Source organism: Battus philenor, unplaced genomic scaffold (genome assembly GCF_028537555.1).
Source record: "Battus philenor isolate CCGP_79_NKW_IND1 unplaced genomic scaffold, ilBatPhil1.0.hap1 SCAF_12, whole genome shotgun sequence".
Taxonomy (NCBI): Eukaryota; Metazoa; Arthropoda; class Insecta; order Lepidoptera; family Papilionidae; genus Battus; species Battus philenor.
The window spans coordinates 12,938,921-12,965,124 of NW_027181674.1; the positions used below are offsets into that span (position 1 = coordinate 12,938,921).

Sequence of the window (26,204 nt, forward strand, 5' to 3'; positions counted from 1 at the left end):
TGGTAATTAAAAAATATTGAACGCAGACCGCTTTCAAGAAAGTCCATTTAATATTTATAGAGGAAGCCTATTCCGCTGTAGAACATCCAATGGCTGAAATTATGATAATAATGATAATATCGGGATAATGGCGAGGTTATATCTGCGGCTATTATACTATATGTATCTTAGACGAAGCTCTAGCTCTTTCAGTGAGTTAAGAATATTGACACATAGTTGACTATGAATGAATGAATGAACAAATGAAATTGAAAATGAAAAAAAAAAAATGAACTTGACTATAACTATAATTACTAGTTTGCGGCTCAACTACTATACAAAACAAAAAACAACAAACAACTACTACACAAAATATTTAATGGAATCAGGTGTTACCTTGCGGAAGTCTATCCTAAGTAATATTGGTCCTTTTCTTACTACGCAAAACTCGAATTGAATGAAATTCGAACGCTGATATAGATTTGGGCGCCGTCATTTATATGACTACAGTCATTGTATTTGAAATGACTTTGAAGCACAAATACATGTACCGGCTCAAATACACATTAGTATAGAGAATTTGTCCCATAACCTCCACTCACTATACACGTAGACCAGATTTGTTCCAGAATAGTTCAGAGAAACCTAGAACATCTGAATTCACTATTCATGGCATAACTAATCGATGCAGGTACGATCGATAACCAATATGAGCGAATAGCTGCCATACCCCAGCCACCTCGCAGCCGCTGAGACGGGGAGTCTCTCCGTACTTTATTACGCGAATTTCTCAGCTTAGCACATGGGAAGGCGCCCAACGTTTCATTACACGGGGTTTAATTTTATGCACGAATGCGTCCGCGCCGTCATTGCAGCCGCTAGCCCAAATCGACGCGATTTCAAATTTTACGCGACACGATTTGAGGGTAGCGAATTTCAGAGGGAGTCTGGGCTGTACATATACAGTCTATGATATCTATCACAGGTAGATTAAGACACTTTTTTACTTAAACATTATTATATGCGAAAACGTGAGCAAAAAATCATCAATAATAAACATAAATTCAAAACAAAGGCACGGATGCTAATGTCTGTGAAACATCGATCCTAATAATAAAAAAACAATGACAGAATATAATCATCACCTGCTTAGGATTTATGACTAACTGGCACTTTAAGCTTAAAATTTTTCTTAAACTATGATGAAACTATAAAAAAATAATTTCAGTTGGCAAACAGCTAACTTTGTTAAGCTACTGGTTTCAGAGAAAGTAAATGGTAAAAGACCAAGTCGACGATCACTTGCTTATTGGTTTAATAAATTCAAATAAATATCTGGACACTCTATTAATAAAACAGATGATAAGACGGTATGGAAAAGGTTGTAGTCGTTTCTGTCAAGGTGCTACAAGACGAGCGCTACGAGACTCGACCTTAAAAAACTAAGAAAAGGCTAGAAAGAAAAAGCTAATTTAAATTTATTTATTATGTCTCATTGGAGTCGATTGCAAAGCAGTCACTTGTTTTATGCTAGGCCTTCTCAATTTGAAATTTTATGACACAAAAAACAAGAGATAACGTGTCATATTTGAAACATAAGATGTAACAATATAGAACAGATCATGTCATTGTTTGGCTGAAAAATTGACGTAATGAAATCCATAAATTAGTAAAAAAAAAAATAATACCAGTAAATAATTTTGTTATCAATAGTCAATATAAAATGACAAATAACATTTGATGAATTGTGTACAATTTCATTAACCGTTTTCGCGAATTAATTACAGCGTTGATTAAAACGAGAGAACAATATTTAATCTGTTGTCATTAATCATTTGCTCGTAAAGCATTGACATTCAATCTAAACATAAAAATGTTTAAAAATATATTGCTTATTAAAAATAATATTTCTTTAAAATTACTACAATGATTTTTTATATTTCAAATGAACGTAATAATACGCATTTGAGAAAAGACCACATGTTTTTAATTATATTATAATACTTCTAAATATAAAATTTACCATGAAATCACCGCGTATGTGGTTTTAACATTTTTGTCTTCCTTTAGAATGTTTTTCCAAATAATGGAATTGTGAATCTCTTTATTACAATTCTAAGTAACCAAGTCGAACTTTTCCCGTCCTTTTCCACATTGGTGAGGTCGTTACTTCTGCTCGTACAATCACCTGGTTTTTAACGATGTTAGGCAATCAGTTGTAATTTTTGGTTTCGTGAATGATCTCATTAATTTTGTGGTAGTAACGATTTATTCTGAGACTAAATACCTTGTTACAAATAAAAGTGTAAAAAAAAATTTAACATACGTAATTTGATTATTGACATAGACTACCAATTTTGTCGTTGAAATTAACAGACAGATTATTCAAATTTAATGCTAAAACAATTAAATTGTCGGAGATATATACATACATATATACTTGTAGTAAGGGATGACGTTTAGATTTAGTATTAGTTTTTATTTATTATTGTCCTTAAAACACTATGATAATGTCATGCGTCATTACTTGACGTGTAAACTGTCAGATAGAGATGGAGATTGAAAGAAGACTGTAATACGACTTTAACGTATGATGTCAAAATTAAAACTCTAGGCATTATATGCATATAACCTTTTTTTCTTATTCACCGATCCCCCTTAAACATAAATACAAAATTTACACGATACCAATAACGAAGTAAATTAAAGATTTTGGGTTGTAAAATTTTATGAACTTACAATACAATACTAAGACTACTTACAGTGAAGAATCTTCTAAACCGTAATTATTAGCGACCGAAATGGGTTATTGTACCTATCTATACAAAGACTTATCAGCTAGTATATATAGCTAAAACATTTATTACATTAATCACTCAACTTTCAGAATAATAAACATAAAAATAAGTAAATGATCAAAACGAAATCTTAATATTCTATTTACATGGATCATTAATATTCCCAACGTTGCGGCGACATCTCAAGACAAGATAATTTTAATCCGCGTGACAGCTCTAAATGAGTTTCTCGTCGCGTTGTTTACGATGGAGCGAAAAAATCGCGTCGCGGCGGCCATTTTGTTTGTTGTCAGCCGGTTTTGTTCCGCCCGCGGAATCAGTACACCTCCTATTTTCCTTTCCAATTATTTGTCATCTCCCAAAATCGTATAACTGTCACTGTCTTGTGTTTAAATTAAATTCACGTTTGATATTTTGTAGACATTTTTTACGTGCGAGTCACAAAGAGGGCTTTGGTTGCTTGTATGTCTTCACTAAGTTTGTAAGAATGAAATAGAAACTGGTGCCATATATAATTTCTAGATATTTCATAAATTATTATTTGTAATCCAATTTGTAGATTTCGTCTTAATTTTTTTTTTGCGTTCATTTGATTATTATTGTCTGCATTGATTATATTAAAAGTATGTATACATAGTAAATATTTTAATAAACATATTATATGTAAATAAATCTACGAGATCGTATTAAAAAGTAGGAGATTATAATAAAAGTAACCATCATGCACATCGGATCATCAAGCTCAAATAGCAATAAGCAATCCTCTGAGCGTGCTGAACTGACTACTGTCTCTCTACTCTCTTCTCTTTCTGTCTCGCTACTCATGAAGAGTTCTACTCAAGAACTTCTAAAGCTATGGCTTTTGGAGTGAAGAACATCGTCGAGCATAGCGCAGAACGGCCCAAAAGGTAGATAGACAACCTTATTAAAGTCGTCAAAAGACGCTTATTATAAGTAGCTTTAAGGGGCACACCTAGTGTGACAGCCAGAAAAAAAGGCGATTTTTGGGAATTAATAAAAAAAAAAACTAGTGGATCAATCGTTTTAAAATTTTGAGAGTATATTTATACATGTTTTGAGAATACACAGTATAATTTTTGGAACAATATATTAAATATTTTTGAAATAACACGCGATCTCCGGCGGCGCCAAAAAAAAAAGGTCCTCCACTGCTGGAGTGATTGCAGCCTTCTCCGTTGATAAAACCTAAAAAAAATAAATTCTCGTTAAACAAAAACATATTGTCTGTACGATGACCCTCGGACGAATCAAAAAATCAAAAATTGACAAAATGGCGGCATGTTGAAAAAAAAAGTTAAATTTTACCCAAAATTTTGGTAGTTTTTGGCCTACCAAAATCCGATTTTTGATCAGATCAAAAAACTGGAGGGTCATCGTATGGAGAACTATATAGAGAAGATGTGAAAAAAATTTGATAGCGATCGGATAATTTGTCTCCGAGTAATCACTCCAGCAAATTCGAAAAATGCTGTTTCGAGAAAAACGCGTTTTAAGATAAAATGATCGTTTTCATTGTTATAAATGGATTAAAGTCATACTTACAGCTAATCTGCTATTCCAGGTCCATATGTTTCACCTTCCTCTTCCTCAAAAAGGGCTTGTTGAGCTGAAGAAGCTGTCCACAAATTTTTAAAACATCCATCAAAAGTTTGATGGTAAAATTTGCTTGCTAGATCCATTAGTCCGCAAAAAAGATTGATCCCATTTATTCCGACGTCCAAAAGACGCATCATAGCAACAAGACGTCTATTTATTTCAAATGCATTATCGACCTTTGGTCCAGAATTAATGTACGAATTACCACATTCACAAATGATAGCAATTTTAAACCCCAGGCCTCTTGGACTTGCTTGATTAAAAGTAATTTCCTTGTGACAAGTTTTGCACATCACTAAATTGCCGATACCTGGAGGCTCACAATAGAAACCTGAATCCTATTTGCAAAGGTTGGAAAAGACGGTAGACTCCGAACAGTAGCTCAGGCATTTCCCGTAGCCAATGCAACTACCTAACTGCCGAGCGGCTACTCTTTTAAATGGCTGTAACTCAAAAACTATTTAAGATGTCGATTCAAAATTTTAGTATGTTATTTTTAAAGGTATAACCTATCGAAATATGAAAATAAAAAAAAATCGATTTTTTGAAAATTTCACACTAGGTGTGCCCCTTAAAACGATCCTAAAGGGATATGGGAGAGACCTATGCCTAGCAGTTGACATTCTATGATTAAAATGATGATGAAATATAATGAATTTTTAATAAAAATTTATTAAATAGACCATAAACCAACTGCACATGAATATAGGCCACTATTTATAAAGAACACAAAAGCTTAAAGGACCTCTTCTATATTACTCGCAGATAAAAGTCAGTTCATATCTCTCGACAGTGCTTGTGTAATAAAATATAGCCCCACAGCGCCCTCTACCTGCAAAGCGATGAAATGAATTTGCAATAGATTCAGAAAAGTGCTTAAACAATAAATTGTATATAGTTTAGAATAATTCTTTCTCGTTACTTTGTCCGATATCAAATAAAATAAAAATGATTTACTTCGCTTTTCGTCTAAATGAATAGACTGTAAACATGTCAACTACAAGCAACTTGCCATCTTTTTTAGTATTATGACAAGAACGCTCCATCACAACGGTCAGGCGAGTATTATAATATATTTTTCTTCAAATTTAACTTTTACTTTATCGTTATTAATAAAATATTAACTTGTCATATTCAGTAAAACAGTTCTGCTTTATCAAGATCGTCATGATTTTAGCTATATGATGTTCACTGCTGGAAATAGACCTTCCTCATAAATATCCAATAAAACGGGATGAAAGTGGCCTGAATTTCCCTTCTTTTGTCGACCTCAACAAGGTCGGCTGTCTACCTTGTGGACCTAAGTCCCACACTGCGCTTGCTGTTCTGTGATCCCCACTGTAGAACTTTACGGTGCCAGTTACGTGGCCTATCCACGGCTACGTACTTTCGTTCATTTACGGATCTTCTCAATTCTGATTTAATCTCGCAGAGAAATCTTGAGCATATCCTACTCAAACACCGTAAATTAAAAAAAAACTTGAATTTTTTTTACTTTTCTTTGGTCTAGAATAGTTTTTATCGTCTTTTTCATGCAACTACTTCTTTCACCATTTTTCTATGTTTAGTACATCGGTTCAAAATGTTACAGTAACGTAATAAACTGCATGGGACAGGCTGTGAGTAGCTTTTTAATTCCATAACATTTCCATTTTTAAATACCTAGCCGTAGCGCCGAAAATTAACACTGGAAACTCTAAGTATTGGAGGAAGTCAAGACGACTCTTCATTATTTATCTACCACTCTAGAAGCTTCATACATTCGTGTAATTGTTAACCTGGGAACCCCGACCAATGGCATTTGATGCAGAGCGAAGAGAGAACAATAGTCCTATTAATATGTTACCTTCAAGAACGCCACTGTCGCACTTCGAGCGTCGTCACCGCAACGGGACACTGCGTTGACACACGTCACCACAATGTGCCATTCATATGCGCGGCTATCGATTATTCGCGCGTGTGAATAAATAGCTATGTTATATTATATATTATTATCTATGTTTGGCACTAATCGGTGTAACATAATTCCTGAAGATGCACCGTGGGGTGGTGAAACACGTGTTGAGTGATTTAACGGTGGTAGTTGTGTAATTCGCATTGTTTGCCCCATGCGCATTTATCAGCGGGCTGGCAAGCAGTGCAGTTTGTTGCACGACTACCACTGCATGTGCGGAAGTGGCTAAATATTGGACCTTTTCTTACTTAGGATGGACTTCCGCAAAATAACGCCTGATTCCATTAAAAGTATTATTATTAATATAAGCGATCCGTATGAAACCACCATGCGTTTTACTTCACACAGCATCATTTTATTTAAGTTAGTGTATAGAATGTCTCGACTCAAAATTTTTAACATTTTTTATATTAGATATTATAAGTTAGCCTACATCTGTCGACGTAGCTGCGAGCTAACAGATAAGCGAAATCATTTCCATATGGTCAGAGATGAACTTCGGAAGTGATATCATCCCGGGGGACGCGTCATTCAAGATTTAAGGATTTACTCGTCATTGCAGGGCTTAGCTCCGTTTGCAGAGGCTCGATATTGCTTTTTGCACTCTATTGGTTCGCGATAGAGATTATTTTAGAACAATGGACAACGGGGACAAAGAGGCGAATGGACACAACGCGACATCACAAAGTGAATATTAAATTATTAAAATCCATTTCCATTAGCAGAATGGTGAACTTCAGTTCGCTCAAGTTTAATAATAATCAGTACTTATTGCTACAAGTAAAGACAAAGGCTTCTATTTTATAACCCTTAGCGTTTTTTTTTGTAGGGTCACAGTGTATTTGCGTAGTTGTTGCAATGTAAGAAAATTATTTTTATTTTATTATAGTTAAGGAAGCAAACTGTAAAATTCACAAAAAGTATACACATTTTTGAAAAATAAGGAATAGGTTTTAAGGGCTATAAATTCCAGACTTGTTGCTTTATGATTTCTTAAAAGGAAATCCTAAAACTCTTTCAGAACATCCAAGTAGAGATAGTAGCGTGGTATTGAAAACCTTCAGTATCATCCAGAAAATCTATAGGATACCTTAACGATATAATTTCCAAAAAATAAATTACATTTCTTACTTTATTTTAAGAAATATATATTCGTGAAAACACAACATGTACTTTTTAATGTTACTTTTAAAATATAACTTCATTGTACATATATCCAGCAGTGGATGTCCTGGAATGACGACGACGACAACGTGCTTGTCTGGATATGTATATATTTTATATATATACTAGCTGATCCCGCAAACGTTGTTTTGCAAAAAAAAATTGATATTTTATTTTACAAATAAAAAATAAGGGTTGATCGTAGAGGGGTGAAAATTTATGGTTGTATGTATTCTTGTATGCTGTATCATAAAAAAATAAAAACAAAAAATTTCGTTTAAAAAATAAAAAAATTTTTTTAAGTGTGAACAACCTTTATCACTTAGGGGTATAGAAAATAGATAGTAGCCGATTCTCAGACCTACTGAATACGCATATTAAATTTGGTAAAAATCAGTCAAGCTGTTTCAGAGGAGTTCAAGTTCGAACACCGTGACACGAGAATTTTATATATTAGATATATTTATATATATATATATATATATATATATATATATATATATATATATATATATATAAATATATATATATATAAATACATGCAAGTCATGTAAATGTATTCATTAAATGAAGTTTTTAAAAAATACAGTTTTCAAGCCCACAATTTTCGTAGCACATATGTTGAAAGTAATGAGGACATGCTTTGTGGACTTACTTCGCATTTATTTAAATATAGAACATCAGAATCAATGGGCAATCAGCGACTGCGGCAAGCTGGCCCCAATCGTTCGACTGCTTCCGCCTCTCGTAGAGGATTTCATGCCAGAGGTCGAATTATGCGCTCCGATGAACACTTTCGACGGAGTTCAAAATTAATTTCTTTTGTTTCGTTCGTTCTTTTGCTGAAAGAGTTGTAATAACTGCGCTATCCAACAAATTCCTTTTTCAATATACCGTTATTAATTCTAAAAGATTATTTTATATGAAATTTATATGAAAATATGTGAATCACTTTATATGCTAACAGACTTTGTCTTATCATAAGTTATTGTATGTTGTATGTTTGAAGTTATGCTGCTAGCTATTTTGACTGGGTGCGGCTACATCCAAATTGAGCTTGTGGAAAGGTATGGCATGAGCATAAATAACTGGCATTTGGCATATCGTATGTCCAGTATGACTTCTTATGATTGAAATGGTGATGACGGTTATATTCCTCGAGTTTTGCGGTTACCAATATATCAAGCGATTCATTTTTAATTAAATTAAAATTTCACATATATAAATAGCTTTCTATGAATTCACCGAACAAATGCCTACTCCATCGCGTTGTAAGAATGTGGTCCGGTACGATGCTCAAGGCTTGCCCGTGGCAGGTTTAGGGAGACCTCTTTGCATTGCCAATACCTTGACCCACCAAACTTTTCTTACTTTCTTTTAAAGTCCTATTAATGCTGTTATATAAGAACTCCGTTTCATAAATGAAATAATATATACTCTTGTCAGTCCTTAATATATCAGCAAGTTCTAGATAAATATCTGCATTCAACCACTCGCTAGCTTTCTCTTCCTTTAATACACTCAAATTCTGCATAAATATGTTTATTCCCTCGTCAAAAAGTTAATAGAATCACTTGATCAGATATAGTTGTAGTTTCTTGGCCAGGCATAGGCGTCCCCCATATTTCGTTACAATAGCAGAACTTGAACTTCCTAAATACAGCACCTTCTCGTCACCTTGGCTATGTCGTTAATTACTTGTATAAAAACATACATGTACTTGTGTATATACACATGATACATAATGAAGAGTTCGAATCATGAATGAGAAGATCAGCAGAAAGACCAAGGTCGCCGACGTAGCTGAAAAAATAGCTTGAAATGGCAGTGGACGGATCATCTCCCTCGTACTACTGATGCCGTTAAGAGTTAGCATAGGTTCACGAGTAGCGACAAAGAGCCAGTAGACGCGGCATGAGTCAGCCCTCCATTAGATGGACGGAAGACAAAGATCAGGTAACCTTGGGAAGAAAATCGCTGGATGCGAGCAGCGCGGGACCAGTTGTCGTGGCTATCTTTGAGTCAGGCCTAAGCCTTTCAGTGAGCCTCCATCGGCTGAAAAGCAGAAGATAAATCTGAAAGAAATTGAAACCTCAAACTACACCAAAAAGTCATCGTTTATAACACCTGAACCATCAGTGTTCTATCATCTTTTATCTAATAAATTTATCGCTATATAATGGTTACCTCATATTTTATGTCTGGCATTACACAATCGAGTGTTTAGATGCGCGTAGCCTTTTTGCCGTCGTAAAAAATACACTTTAATTTTCGTAAAAGCCACAATATTGCGTCCGTTTCTATAGAATTTCATTCGCCGAGATGGCGGACTCTTATATTTAGAACGAAATGTGTTTTGTACGTATTATATTATTGTAATAAAATAATGTGAAATGTCTTAGAACGGTTGACTTATATTTGACATTACAATAAAAAAAAATTGTTTGATAACCTGTTTAGTTTTAGTGGGTGTCGTGGTTTAAATCCACAATTATTCTAAAGTACGAAGTTCTGGTCTAAGTTTTTATTATATCACAAGTTTCCGCAATTTGTGGTAGCCTTTTCAAAGTCGCTGAAAGAAGCTGATTACAGGCCGTTTCTAATAGGTCCTATAGGAAATCTATGGAGGAGGCCTATCTCCAGCAGTGCTTGAAAATCGCGCCCATACAAGATTTGAATATAAAAATTATTGTATTTGGAACAGTTAATCATATCAGAAATTCTAGTTCTTTTAAACTGGATAAAATTAAGAACAATGAAACAGTATTTCATTTAAAACTGCATGAGATTTTTGTTACCAGATATTTTCAAATCGAAAAAATAATACAAACAATGTATTAAATGTAAAAGTAAATTATATTATGTATAATTTACTTTTATATTTACTATATAATACTGTATAATTAATTGTGAATAACATGAATAACATTATTCGCATATGTATGTATATACATATATATATATATATATAAATATATACATATGCGAATAAGGAATGAGGACGAACTAAAGTAACTGATATAGTCCGGCGGATTCTTCATTATAGGCCATAACCACCCATTGCAAGTCATAAACCTCTCCCAAAGATATCTATGAGAAAATATACCATAATCGCCACGCTTGGCAAGCAGGTTTCTGCTCATCCTCTAGAAACTTTTATGTGAACAGTGGCAAACCCATATAATTAACGTACGAAGCACAAACAGTATAAGATTGTACACCGGGAATCGAATCCGTGACCTACGACCGCAAATATCAGTTCTCTACCACTGGGCTACTACTACCCAGTGGTTTGGGAAGTTGAAATCGCAAACCGAAACTTCCAAAACGGCTGCAGAAACTGCAATGACATTTAAACTGCAGTGTCATTTGAACTTAATGTTGTAGATCTTCTTCTTTACCTATTTAAGACCATGTTTTAGTATTTATTATTATTATAGAAACTGCTAACAGATCATTTTGGTAAGAAAAACAGTTTCAGCTTCAATTCCGTATAGATAAATCGTAGTGAACAAAGCCAGGGACATAGCCACTACTACAAGACAATATCCACCGCGGCGTCGTCTCGCGTACAACCAGGTGTAACGAAGCACCCAAAAGCGTACAACTTATCTAATTATTTCCGCCAACTAAAATAGTTTCCACGCGAGTTTCCACCCGGATGTGATTAGTTACATAATACCAGCGCCTCGCGGATAGCTAAGCGAGTAATTAGTTGGAAATTAATTACACCTGCCTGTCAACTTAAATTAGTGAGTTTGGATGCGTGCGATTGTCTGAGATGGTTTATTCGTGTAATACACGTGATATACGATCGAGATGAGTTCCAATGGTAACCGATCATGATTGCTTGAATGAATGATCATGATTGAAACACTGCAATATTACAAATATACAAAAAAGTTAACCAATATATTTTATGATGATTAAATAGATGTGAAAGCTTTAAAACGGTGAATGTCAATTAATATATGGTTCATACAATCAATAATAAATAACATAATGATAACATCGTATGAAAAATAGTTTTCATAATTTAGATTACTTCGAATTAAAATACATTTATGTTTACTGTCTCTCCATGCAGAATTTATATTGTCATTTTGCATTTGGCCAGTTCAATTTTAATAGAAAAAAATTAATAAAAATATATGATACAGTGATCACTTTTTAGAAAATGAAAATGATCAGAGATTTTTGTAAAAGTTGATTAATAAGCTATACATTTATCCTTTTAAAGTCTTAAGACCTATAACTAATCACCCTGTATATCTGATTCTGTGCATAGCTTTCGTTATAATATTCAAAATTGTCCACAGTGTAATATCATCTTTCACTCCGGATGTCCTTCTGCTGAGAATAACACATATCTGTATTAGTATGTTCCGTTTTTAACCTTGTTTTTCTATTGTTTGTACTGTTTGCATTTTACATTATGTTTGCTTGTAATTAACTGTACTTTTTTTTTACTAAACCAGTGTAAATTATACATATTATTATTGTGAAATTATAACAATTGTTATTTAATTTATGACCCCTGCTAAAAAATCGTGAAAATATTGGTATGTTTTAAAACCAAAAATTTTAATACGTCATACACCTATCATATTGAATGATTTAAATAATACCCATTTATAAATTCAAAGAGAATAGTCTTTTTCATTTAATTATATTCATCTGAAATTTTAAACTAAATTCAATACAAGAAAATTATTTATAAAAAAGGGACGATGCAAAGCCACTAGTCGATTTCAATGTATAATACATTTTGAAATTTCTCCAAGTAGGTAAAATGTCAGAAAACAAAATATATTAACATATAACCAGTGTACTAGATAATGTAAAATTATACCAAATGAATAAACACGTCTGAGTTTGTTGTGGGATCTTCTCGGATCAAGACGCGTTTTACAGTATCTAAATATAAACAGGCAGTAGTAGTCTAGCAGAACGACCTATGATCGCGGGTTCGATTTCCGGGATACAATTTTATATGTTTCACACTTTGTGTATTAATTATACAGTATTGCAAATGCTCAGAAATAAGTTTCCAGAGGATAGGCAGCAGCGTGCTCTGTGTACCAGGTCTAGTGGCGGTTATGGTGTATTCCGTCATAGATAATTTTTGGTGGAGGCCTATGGCTTACAGTTGGCGTTTATGACAACAATTTTTTATGTATATACCATTGTCGACACTCTTTATTGTCATTATGATTTAATCTGTAGGAATTTCATTACAAGACATACGCCTTTCCCATAGACTACCAACACGATTTTTTTTTGTGACCTGCTTTATTGGGGACCTTTATTGGGTATGTTCTTAATAAATATTTCCCTGACTTTTTGTTTTCATCGTCATCTATTGCCTTTTACACATCTTATTTTTATTTTCTTCCATTCCTTTCTAAACTTTATTTTCTTTTCTTACATCACCTTACTTCGTCTTCACCTCCAGAGTACTTTTACCTTTACATATATTTATTTTATATTCATTTACTTTTTGGCTAATTATCATATTTTACATTCCATTTTTTTAATTACCAATTTTATTTTTGTTTTATTAAATATTACACCACTTACTATAACAGTTTATTTTCTCATTCTAGTTTTACCTTTCGTATTATCTTTTTACAACACTCCAAGAAGATTTGACGCCTTTCTTCTTCCTCTCACAGCTTTGCAGTGAATCCTTCTTCTATTCTCCCCTACCCTCAATAAGATTGATTGGAAGCGGCCTACATTCAGCGTGTTTCTACGCCCTTTATAAAGTATGTCCTCTTTAGTTGGCCGTTTGAATACGTTGTATCCACTCCAGAACCTTGTCACATCATTATATAAAAGCTAACTAGAACCTAGTTTCTATCATACTTGATTTTTCCTGGAATTCTTTTCTTTACTAATATTAAATGATTCAAAAAGGTAAATAACATGAATATTAGATTTACGTGTGTTAGTACACGTGTATTATGATATTTATTATAATCATTCATTTATTTCCTTTAACAATAATAATACACAAAGCCGAAGTAACCCAGCGATGTTGCCGAGTTCGTATCTAAACTCGCGAAATCTCCGCTTAACGAGGCATCACAGACGGCGGCTTTGAACGCGATCCACGCTACTCGTACGAAAACGTACAACTCAACAATACGATAAACCCTTTTGTGGCGGAGTACAACACTAAATGCTTTTCTTAATACTGTTTGAGTTTACAGGCGAGCGGCCATGACTGTTTATTATTTTAACACAGATAAAAAAGATTATTTTGGCACGATGCACATTTATTTTCACGCTTTACGATGTATGTTTATAAAGCATAATTGCAATTTGAATAACGGCTCTGTATGTTTTAGAAGAATGAATTACATTAATATTTTTAAAAGTTACTGTCCTCTTTACTTCAAGTTTTATATACCTATAAGAGATATAGATTAAATATATCCTTTTTTTTAAACACTACTTCAAAGCGGGTACAACTTTTTAAAATCCATACTTACATAACGTCTACTCGGCGAACGAAATATTCAAACTAAACATGAAGTCTTTAAGCCATATGGTTTCCAAATATTGCTATGTACAAAGGTAGAAATAAATTATACAAAGTGGTCCTGTTAAATGTGTAATATCCTTAAATGAGGTGAATGTATGTACTTGCAAATGCTTTAAAGATTTGACACCTATTTACGATCATCTTTTATAAATTTATCGATCTGAAACTCATGGAATGCAACGAATCAATAGCTTTTAGCAGTATAATCGACATTTAAAAAACGGTTTAGCTTACTTACTATTTATATATTATCATTGATTTTGGGACGTGACGTTTCATACATTCTTCTTCTTTTTAGCCTATGGACGCCCACTGCAAGGCATAGGGTTCCCCCAAAAACCCCCAAGTGACTTCCCGTTACCTCAACTATGTCGTCAGTCTACCAAGTGAGACCCAGACGAGCAATTCTTTGAGTTACGTCGGTGATCTTCATTGTGATGGATACATTATTTAACAGCAAACGAACTATAGATTCACCCTATAAAGCTTTTACATCTATTCCCAATCACCTACTATATATGTGGGAATAGGGCCCAACTTTGAGACACAACACAATCTTTAACAACGGAAAATGCTTTATTTTCTTCTTACAAATAACATGACATCCGTCCTTCATCACATCGCGCATGCACCTCACCTCACGTAAATCGTTTTTCTTGACAGTCGTAGGGATACCACTCTCATAAAATAAATCTAACTAATCTATTACAAAATAATGAACTATGAACTTAAATATTCCGACATATATAGGTAGATAAATAGATACATTTTCAATTATACGGCAGTTTGAAAAAAAATATCTTGTGACTTATGAACAGGCTTTAAAAATAACTTCTTTGCAGGTGAAAGTAATGCTCCGAGTTGGTGCAGTAGGTGAGGGTCCTTTCACGAGCGGCACCCAAACCTTCTCTCTGGATAAACGCAAGAGGCAGGTGACGCTCTGCGAAGCGGCCTCAGCCATAGCCGCCGCCCCCGAGGACAGGAAGGTCGGAGTAGCAGCGCCCAAGATGTTCGCCTTCGACGCTATTTTCTCACAGGACGATTCACAGGTATCGTTTAAATTATGTATCTTGCAAACCATATGTCAATCTATAAATAATAACTAAATACTTATTACCTAATATTAAGAATATAGTTAAGAGATATATCCTAAATTAATCATTATTTATCCTTTAATTAATTTCTTTTTCTGTTTCTTTATTCTTTCTGAGGAAAGTGCGATCCAAGTCATTTTGATGTTTTTATTTATTATTGCATTATATTTATATTAGGGGGACCGGAAAAAAAATTTTGTTTCTGTCGACATATTGTTCAGAAAAACCGATTGTTATTTACTGCTCTGGTATTGAAAATTTTTACACTAGATGATTAGATATAAAAAATTTGTTAAACATATAGTCGTATGAATTTAACTTAAGAAAGCGACATTACTATTCATTCCCTCTAATAATAATTTATTTAAATTAATGTAACTAGCGGTATTTAAAAAAAGAATGTGTGAAAGTGAGATGCAGTCTGCAGTATTCATTTCATACTTCAGCGTCTACCCTGGGGCGTAGTTCGAAGGATACGAAAGTAGCGAAGACGTGTGGAATATCGAATGACTTCACGCAAGTTACTTTAATGTTATAATAAGAAGATCGAGTACAGGATAATATTATTTGTTGCCAACTACAGGGAGATGACTCTTTAACATAATGAGATGTGACTCACTACAACACCGACTTTTTTATATTTTTATTACCATCGCTATTTGATCGTTGAATTTGATACTGCTGTTTTCATATATTCATATATTCCTTTTGCAATCCAAAAGTATACAAATTTTCAATGCTGGAGCGGTAAAAATCAATCGAATTTTCTGTAAAATATGTCAACAGAAACGACATTACTTTCTGGTTCCCCTAATATTAGGATAATAATGACAAGGTCACATTAAAGTGACAAAGGAAGATCACATAGCTTTTAACCTAACTTATTTTTACTAAACATAGTTTAAGATAACAGATTCGGGCCAGTACGTACAACAATTTCACTAGATCAGGTGGCCGAACGCTTAGACCACAAATCGATTTAACTGTGTGGACACCAATGGCGAGTTTGCGGTAACGACAATTTTTCCCCACATAGGCGTCCCACAGTAGGGCTTACAATACCGCACTAAAATGTGAATACCGGTATTTGATATTCGAAATTCAAAATGTCGGTATATCGGTATAAATACCGATATTATTAATTAAAATTAACTAGTTATATTTTTACTTACCTCAGTTATTATATTGATTTGTTAACAAATAATATATGAAATCCAATAAATATTGTTCTAAAATGAGTAGATATTATTTATTTTATTACAGAGAGTAGGAGCAGATAGTTAAAAAAACATGCAAGTAAAGAAAGTACATATTAAATTGTTACATTTTATATATAACAGGCTCGTATGGCATTATATAATTAAAAAGCAAAAAATATAGTTAAATTGAAAATATTTAAAGTATGCTCTTAAAAACATAAACAATCAATCGTTTCATTATCAAGCGACAACCGAATTTTCATAGAAATTAACCAGCCGCCGAAAAAGCTTTTTCTGATTCTACACTCTTTGGCACTATTGTCATTAAGAAATCATACATATTTAGTAAAATTGTTCCTTTTGTTCCTGTTTTTTCAAGAAAAGTATTTTCATCTTTTATTCTTTGTTCCAGACCTGAAAAATTTTTTATTAATTTATTTTAAGTTAAATTTATATTGTGCATAAATTCATTTTTTATCAACTAATGTAATACCGAAGTACCGGTATTTTTACATGAATACAGGTTTTTAATAACGGACGCAAATTGTCCGGGATTCCAGTATTCGGGATTCCGGAATCCCGGTATTGTAAGCCCTATCCACCAGAAAGGCGTTAGCAAGTAAATATTAAGTGATTGTTTTCACTCTACCAAAATAAATAACAAAAAGTGTTTCCAAGTCATTTCCAAGTTACATATTTACCTGCGTCATATTTACAAGCGTCCTATTCAGTTACAAAGTTGACCAATAACCTTTTTATTAAAATTTATTTCATGTAGGTTTCATATAATATGTAGAAAATAGCGAGGTATAAAAGTGTTGTGCTATGTAGAAACTTTATTTAAAAAAAAACTAAATAAAAACGATGCTACAAAATTTTTGACAACTCTGTTTGCATATTTTCACATTGTTCTGTGCGAAAAAATTTTATTGTTCTGAATAACAAAGAATTTGTTGAATTTGGTTATGTACATAGATTTTCACTTTGAAAGACTTCATAGGTAACAAAATAAGTTAGTAAGTAATGTGTAAGGAATTACGATCATCTAATATAATATGATATCCTTTTCATCTAAAAGTCTTATTATTTGTGGAATAATTTTGTACAGGAAACGCAAACTCGTAAGCGATGTTCGTTCAAATTACAGTGGGCTTTATACACATAGTTGCTTCTTGACAGTATATGTCACTTTTTAATCTTAAAAAATAAAAGAATATACGTAAAAAATTTGATAATATATGATAAATACTTAATTATTACTAATATTTGAGTATTTCTTTTATAAATTTGTCAAAAGTTCTTTGACCTTTATCTTGCGTTATTATATATTTCCGTCATGGCGTCCACTGTTGGACATAGCTCTCCCCCCTTTTTAGGTAATAAGTATAGGTGCTATCAGCTAACATGATGATAATAGATTTAACAAACGAAGATAGTAAAAAATATTAATGTAAATTAAGCAAATAAATAAATAGTTTATTACTAAAGAATGCATTTTGTCTCTGCCTTAATACCGTACGAAAAGTAGAAGGCACGGCGGCGCTGCATTCCCGTCTAAACTGGCTGAGATATTTTTGTGAAATTCATGCACAAAAATATCTCAGCCAGTTGCGAATTTTCATGTTTAAATTGTTAAAACGCCAAGAACGCATCGTTCGAAAATCGCCGACCGTATATTTAGCATTTCCGTTCGAGCGATGCGGGGTTATGAATTTTTCAGAGGCTCCTATATACGTGATATTGGATTCTAATCGATTGTATCATATTACGTGTACACGTACAAAGTAGGCTTAAATGCTAAAAATAAATGAATCTGTGGATTTTGTGTGCCATACATTAATGAGCAACAAATAAGCTATAAATTTTAATAAATGAGCAGTGATAGCCTCGCTTTATGACTGAGAATTACAATCGAAGCTCGCAGGTTTAATTCCTGGGATACAATCTTATATATTTCATTCTCTGTGCAATAGGTATAAAAGACTGCCACTGCTCATAAATAAGATACAAGAGGATAAGCAACAGTGTCACATTACCATAATATCAGACTGCAATCGCCAACCGGACTGCCAAGCGTGGCGATTATGATATATCCCACCTTAAATATCTTTGAAGGAGGCCTTTGACATGCAGTGGGCGTCTATAAACTGAAAAGAAGAAGCAGAAAATTCACCTCTTGAAACCTACACTTCTTCTACACTTCTTCTTCTACTCTGCGGGCTGGTTTCCGCAATCAATTAATAGATGTCGGTGTTAGCCTTACTTGAGCTGAACTTCTCGAGAAATCCTAGCAAACATAGTGATCTGAAATTGGTTGCTTTGTTGGATGCTATCCCCGTACACCGAGGTAGTACGTGTGCATCAATTTCGGCCTCTTCCAGGCATTCTCTGCACAGATGACTATCCGTAACACGTAAAGTACAAAAATGTTTGATAAAAAGATCATTGATCGTCGTGACAACCCGAGGAGGGTATTAGAAATCTGTGAGCTTATGGTAGGCATTTCCTCTTTAATTTGGCAACACTCCTCAAGGCTTGTCTATTTATCAGTGAGTTGAGTCCTAGTTCATTACGAGAGGTCTAATCTTAACAATTGGTAGTGAGATAAGTGGCTCCGAGTCGTAAAAGACCACGCTGAAGCATCTCCAGATCAAACTTTTACATTTATAATAAAATAATTTTCAAAAACAACTACTTCACAGATTCCTCTGTTCTAAATAAACAAAACACGTCATAGTCAATATGACGTCGTAACATTTGTTTCATGAAACGCACTGATACAAAACTAATTTGAATTAAGCGCAAAGGTAATTACAATACCTACAAATTAAGCTCTGGTAAGTGGCTAACGGACTCGCGCGGGGCGCAGATAAAGGGATTACAGAATATTAATGGGAACGGTGCGGGTGGAGCGGCTCGTGTCATATGTGCAACGAATTGCATCGCCGCCACTGCGCCTCTGTACAAAGTACTTATGTATGTACAACGATAAAGATGTCTAGGCTTAAACCCTTTAACGTACTACCAGTTCAAACTTGGTCATTCATGAACCACTAACAAAAGAAGCAATGGATAACGAAGACGAGAAAATTTACGAGATTAAACATTAAGACCTAATTACAGTAATAGAATTCCAGAATCTGCTTATACATTTTCATTCATAAACACACGTTATGCATTTGGTATACAGACAGATGTTGTTTAACACATAAAATATATTAAAGATTTACAAACCGGTCTGTTTAAACGAGATTAAAAATAAAGTTAGACGTAATAAAAAGAATTATGATAAATTATTTCCCTATAAATACTGTCTGGAGGCAAAAAAATCAAATACCATATTATTCTACAAGATTGTGACAGCTCGAGATAAGTCTAGCTTTATATTTGATGCCGATGAAATGTATGTGATTAAATACCCCTCTTCTACTCTTACTATCTCTCTCTTTCACCCTTTTTTCCTCTCTAACCTATTGTTTCTCAGAGAAATGGCTATACAGCATCCAAAGAGCTGACGCAAATACTTTCCCCGTCACTACTTTCTCTCTCATTTTTTATCACCCTTCCCTCTCTCTTTAATCACCTTCTCACTCTTCCCTTTGTACATATTTATGCCATCTATTTCCATGCTCTCCCTCTCTACCTCCACTTCTTTTTTTCTTTCTCTCCCTGTTTCTCTCTCTTCTCAATTATCTTTTTCCCTCTCTAACCGGCCTTCTCTTAGTTTAAATCTTAGTTTAGCAACAGATGACTTGATACCGATGTAATTAATTATTCCTCTCCTACTCTCTCACATTATTCTCTTCTCAGAGTAAAGACTCGTAGAAAGTCATGTCATATATGACATCTGTTTCAAATTGAATAATTAGAAACATTCCTCGAACAACATCGCTTACAAAACACATGATATTTACAATGACGGTTGGATAATGCTTCAAATTTCATACAAGTAGCTTTCTACGTAGTATTACAGTCACGCATAGTCGAAGTTATCGAGCAATAACTCAGCAGTGGACGGGACGGGCGCAGGCTTAGGGGCTTACAATGCGTCGTTGCATCCGCCAACGCACTGCACTGTCCACCCCGGTGACTAAATCCACCCCCACGTAATAGGTTATCCCGGCCAGTACTGTCGAAATTGTTATTGTTTTCATTAAATCAATTTATTTCAGATTTATGACCAAACTTTCGGACGCGAAAGACTGCTATTTATTTATTTATATTATTATGTACTTAGTATCAATTGATTTGATCACATTTAAACCTTATGAGAAAAATTCCAGAAGGTTCCTATGATGATTTAGATCTAGATCCATACAGCTTTCAACCTGTTTTCTTGAAAATCTATGACCGAGGTCTATCAGTGGACGTTTTATAGCTGTAATGATGATGATAGTAATTGTTTCCTTCACCTGTGATGATACCTGTGAGGCCCACAGTAAAATTAGAGGGTGTTTCCAATCGAATATTTTTAACTAACACTCCGATTTTTTTATAAGGGTGTTAATTAAGTTATATGTATATCAAAGTATTTTAATTCAAGAACCGCGTTGATCTCGAGGGGGTAAAAGTACGCATTTGTAATAATTTTTATATGTATTTCATTAACACTTACTAACGTCGTGTAGGGTGACCAGTTCTTTAGTTATTTTCGAGATGCGTTTTTTAAAGATTGTTCTATATTTAGCAAACACAAAATAATGAATGTGACATCATAATAGGATTCGTACCGGATACCTGAGAAATATACACTTTGTTGCAATTTAAATACGTTCCTTAGGGCGGACTCTTAGGGAGTGGTGAGGAGCCTGACAAGGAAACATTGAGAAAATAAGAATATAGAGAACTGTGGACGTAACTCCTTGAATGATGGACACAATACTTTTCTGGAAAGGCGTGAACTCCAACAATGATACGACCAAGAAGAAGTGTTCCGACCAGTTGCATTTATATTAAAAAATATATCTCTCATATACCTTGAAATTGAATCAGAAATGAGAAGATCCGTAGAAGAGTCAAGATCACCGACATAGCTCGAAGAATTGCTTATCTGTAGTGGCAGTGACTGACCATTTAGGCCGAATGATTCTCGAGTGGCGACCTCGAGCCGGTAGACGTGGCATATGTAGACGCCCCATCAGGTCCGTCGATGACCGTGTAGAATCGATCATCATCAAGAACGCCATTCTTGAAGGAGGCCTATACCCAGCAGTGGGCGTTCATCGACTGAAAAGAAGAACAATAATCTTGTATTTACACTAAAGACGAATCGAGATTTTAATTTATTTTCCAATCTATAAATTAATTTATATTATGTATAATTTACTATTATTAATACTTATTACTTGAGAACGTTATAAGATTATCATAAATGTTTTATTCGATAAAAACTATGATCAAATTGATGTCTTAATATGGCGTCAATAAATTTAGAATATAGCTAAAAAGTTTTCATATGCGTCCTGATTTGAATAGAGCCTATAATAAAGTCACTTTGGTTTCTTTGTGATTAAAAAACAAATCGCAAACACTTTGATAAACATATAAAATGACATATATTAAAAACTGCGTAAAAATCCATTACAATTTAAGTTGATTTTATCTTTTCTGTAGACCAGCTATCGATTAAAATTAAATCGGAAAGCTTAATATAAAATTCTCTATTGTACCACTTTTTAACATAGACTTCCTACCTCCTGTACCTCTGCAGTTTAATCCATCAAGCGTACCTTAAGTCCACTTAATTGTGTGGGAATCCCCGTGAAAGAAAACATCACCGAGTTTAGCTTAGCGCGGCTTAGCTCTGAGCACAATGTAAGTGGAAGATTTCTCTTAAATTATTCATAACATTATGTTCACTTTGCCCACTTTGCATGCGGGAGTTAGACGCTTTATAAGTTCATTTCATATTTCGAATTAAGTCACAGATTTCATAATTTTAAGTACATTGTTTTAAATAAATGTTATAAACTCCTGTAAGTAAAGAAGATAACTTAATAAGTGTATATGTAAAGATTTAACTAGTGTTTATAAAGCGGATTTACTACAAAATGAAAATTAATTACAAAATGAAACAATTAGATAAAAAATCAGCAAAAACTTGAGTTTTATAGACAAAATGAATGCATTAATACAATTTTGAAGTACAGGTTACTTTTGTAAAAGTTTTTTTTTTTGATAGCATTTAAAATTTTTCGTAAAAACTGAAATAAATCAATGATATCGTAAAGAAATCAGTTTTGATCCACGTTACAATTTTTATTTCATAATTATTTTATTTGGTTACCAGAGAAATGTTTTTAAACAATTCAAAAAAAAAAAATTCGGTTTTTTTCACAAAACACAAGGTAGCAAGGGAGTGGGTATAAAAATATGGACTAGTGGAAAGTAACTGTAAAATTACCAAGCTTCATTTATCTTCCAATCATAAAAAAAACGTATAAAATAGTAGTAGGCTTCACTTGCGATAGAGTTACAGGTAAATATGTAACTTATAAAACAATCACTATTTACTTAATGCGAACACCAAGGTTCAATTATTTTCAGAGCTATGTTATTTGTCCTCAATAATTATCTTATAAACCGATGTATATAATTTTCAGATCTTCGTAAGCCATCCACTTTCCGCTGGTCTATAGATAAAGAAAGTTCAGGCCACATCTGGTTGCAACCATATCATTCACTCACTTATTGTTACAGGCGGACATCTGTTCGAGCGCACTGACTGACGTCATTCATGCTGTCATCAACGGCACCGACGGCTGCCTCTTTTGCTTCGGACACGCAGGACTAGGTAACCGAATAAATTCATTTATTACTGTATTGGTTACCATCTAGTAATCGAAGATACTAATGCCTTAATTAAGCTTTGTACAAATTCCTCCACGAACGAATCATGGTTGACGAAACCAAAGGCAAAGTCTTGTTAAAGATGGTTGCTTTTCAACCATCTTTGTGTTTGGTATTGTAAGTATTCATTCTTTTGAGTGGACCAAATTGATATGGCGCTTTTAAAAGTCAATTAATGCTAGAAGGTAACGGATTAAAAAGTAATACACATCATATCATTTAAGAAGATATTATATACGAAATACTTTAGGCAGTTTACGCTAATGGTAGACGCTGGCTAGATATACTAGAAGAACGAATCTATCATATTCCATTTGTTAGAGTATCCTTATTTCTCATTCTACTTTAGAGAAATTTCGAGCATAGTCCTCTTAGTGGCTAAAGGCACATCTTCTTCTTATCTCCAGCCGATAGACGTCCTCTGCAATGCTAGACCGACCTCCCATGAATAATGGTAAGCTGCTCGAATTCAGCGGCTTCTCGCGAACTTATTTATGTCTTCAATCCGCCTAATGGAGGGCCTAACCAAGTCGCATTTACCAGCTTGTGATCGCACAATATGTTTAAATTATAATATTATCCAACATCGAAGAAAGAAAGAAGAACACGTCGTTCAATCTTCCTTTAACAAGAGATATTTTTAATAACTCTGTAAATATTACAACGTAAATGTTTTTTATTAATGCACATAAATAGTAATAAATTATAAAGTAGCATTAAAAGCCATAATACAGTTGGTTTTGTGTTAAAAATAATTGTAGTATGTATCCGAAACAGAGCGAATATTTTTTTGTGATAACATTTCAAACAATATTTAAATGAATACGTATGCTCGTAATAAAATATGTTTCCGCCATAATGGCGGGTGAACTTTGTTAAATTTATCCCATTAATTAAAAGTGCTCCTCTCAAAATTGTCGGCACAAATAAACAGTTGTTGTTGAAATTTACAAACACAAGTGGCCGAGTTCATTTCATGGAAATTTGTAGAATATTAAAAAGTTAGACGCGGTGCGATTTTGGGAAAGGAATATTATTTAATGCGCCAACGGTATACATGCTTTGGGTAAAACTAACATTTTGTTACATTATTTTATTTTTGATAATGGAATTCGACTGAGTATCACCTTCAACAGAAAAGGTTAATTTTATTATTTCGTAATTCGAATATGCGAGCGTTGACATTTGAAAAATGAATGCCCTCACACTGCCATACATCGAGCTACATGGTGACGCATATGAAAGCGTATGGGCACCAGAACCAACCGTGGTCGTGGCATGACCACGGCAACTCTGACAAGAATATGAAAAGAAAGAAAAAGAAGTAAAAAAGAAGAGTATGAAAGAAAAGAAAGAAATTCTAATTTTGAAAAGATTTTTATTACTACATTATCTTCGCTGTTTATTTTAGATTTCGGAAAGAGTGTACCATTAATTATTTGATAGTAAATGTTAGCTTTTCCACCTATAATCAGTCATCCTGCACATATTTATATTGACATACTTTAATAATGTGAAATATATTATAAATTCTTATTTAAATAAAAACAAACTGCCGATAAATGACGCTAGTTCACTGTCACGGGTACAAGACTTGAAATAACTTATAAAGTTTTTATTTATTTATTCATGAAGATCCTATACTTTTAAGCATTCTAGACAAGTCAATTCTGGTCCTTGAAATTTGATATAGATCCACCAGTAGCCAGAGTAATTCTTGTCATTAAATCATGACCTATTTTGAACACTTTGCCACACACATCAATTATATGCACTTGCTAGAACATTTTGGTTGATTATAATTGTTTATTTTCTCTTCTTTTCTTAAGTTACTTTTTATAATGGTTTTGTATGTATAATTGTGTGTATTGTTGAGTAAAATAAATTTTATTACCTCAAGAAAAAAATTCATATATGACATACACACATTTACACGAAAAACACAAGAAACTAAAAAATCAAGTATTTGTCAGAAATATCCAAATAGATAAAACAATATTGTTTATAAACACTATCTTTTGTTATAAGTAGCGCCATCTGTTGGCGGAAAATTACAATATCTTCATCGCGATAATCAAAACATTCCTCTTTGTTTCATACATTGAAATATTCACTCCGTCCCTGAACCGTTGCACTATTTATCAGAGGACTAGCCCGTGAAAGTTTTCCTCCGCCATCCCCGACGGGAGGGAATTTACATTCAAATGGGAAAGAGCCGAGCTGGCTCTTAATTGAAAGTTTGATAAACACCCGGAAGGTGCGAAGCGGTCGCATATATCTATTTGCGGTCTTAACTTTTCTGTGAACGCGCATTCAATTATGATGATGCGGGTAGATAGATTTAAAATGAAATTCAAGAATTTCATTTTAAATCTATCTACCATAAATAATTTGAATATTAATCAAGATTAATATTCAAATTATTTATTGTACGTACTAACACATGCAAAGAAGACAAAAAAGAAAGTCTTATAGTAACTGTGAAATCTTCTAGACAACATCTGGATTGACTTACACCACGGAAAAATAGAACAGGTAATCATCAAGTGATGAAAGTGGTCGGAAATCCGGTGGAAATAAATAGTACCTACGATACATTATAAAAATATTATTATACTAGATATACATAATGTACAAAACTAGTATCACATTCTTGTATTGTTTATTTACTTTTCTTGCATTTGTTCACTTTTAACAATTTTTATATATATTGTTTGTGTATCGTATTGTTATATAAATATATATACAGTTTATTTGTCGACATATCATTAGTTAACCTTTGCGATAGGTAGGCCAGTATCACAAAAATTAGGATGAATACAGTTAGGTTTACTTATTTTAATAATTTTATTAACATTAAGTTGACTGAGCTAATCGATTACACGTACTACACACTATGTTTAATATACATATATACATACAAAAACCACGTGTACAACTTTCTGGACGGGAACACTATTACTCAAAGACTATGTGCATGCAGATGCATCATTTTCCAAC

At 33.4% G+C, this 26,204-nt stretch overlaps 1 protein-coding gene across 1 annotated transcript in view; it reads left to right on the forward strand.

Moving 5' to 3' along the window:
• The window catches only part of LOC137932780 (kinesin-like protein CG14535), a 326,319-nt gene that overhangs the window by 292,763 nt on the left and 7,352 nt on the right, over nucleotides 1–26,204 (forward strand). Inside the window, exons 3-4 of the mRNA XM_068776453.1 lie at nucleotides 14,905–15,111; nucleotides 23,055–23,148. Coding sequence (XP_068632554.1) covers nucleotides 14,905–15,111; nucleotides 23,055–23,148 — 301 coding nt within the window. The remainder of the gene's footprint in view (nucleotides 1–14,904; nucleotides 15,112–23,054; nucleotides 23,149–26,204) is intronic.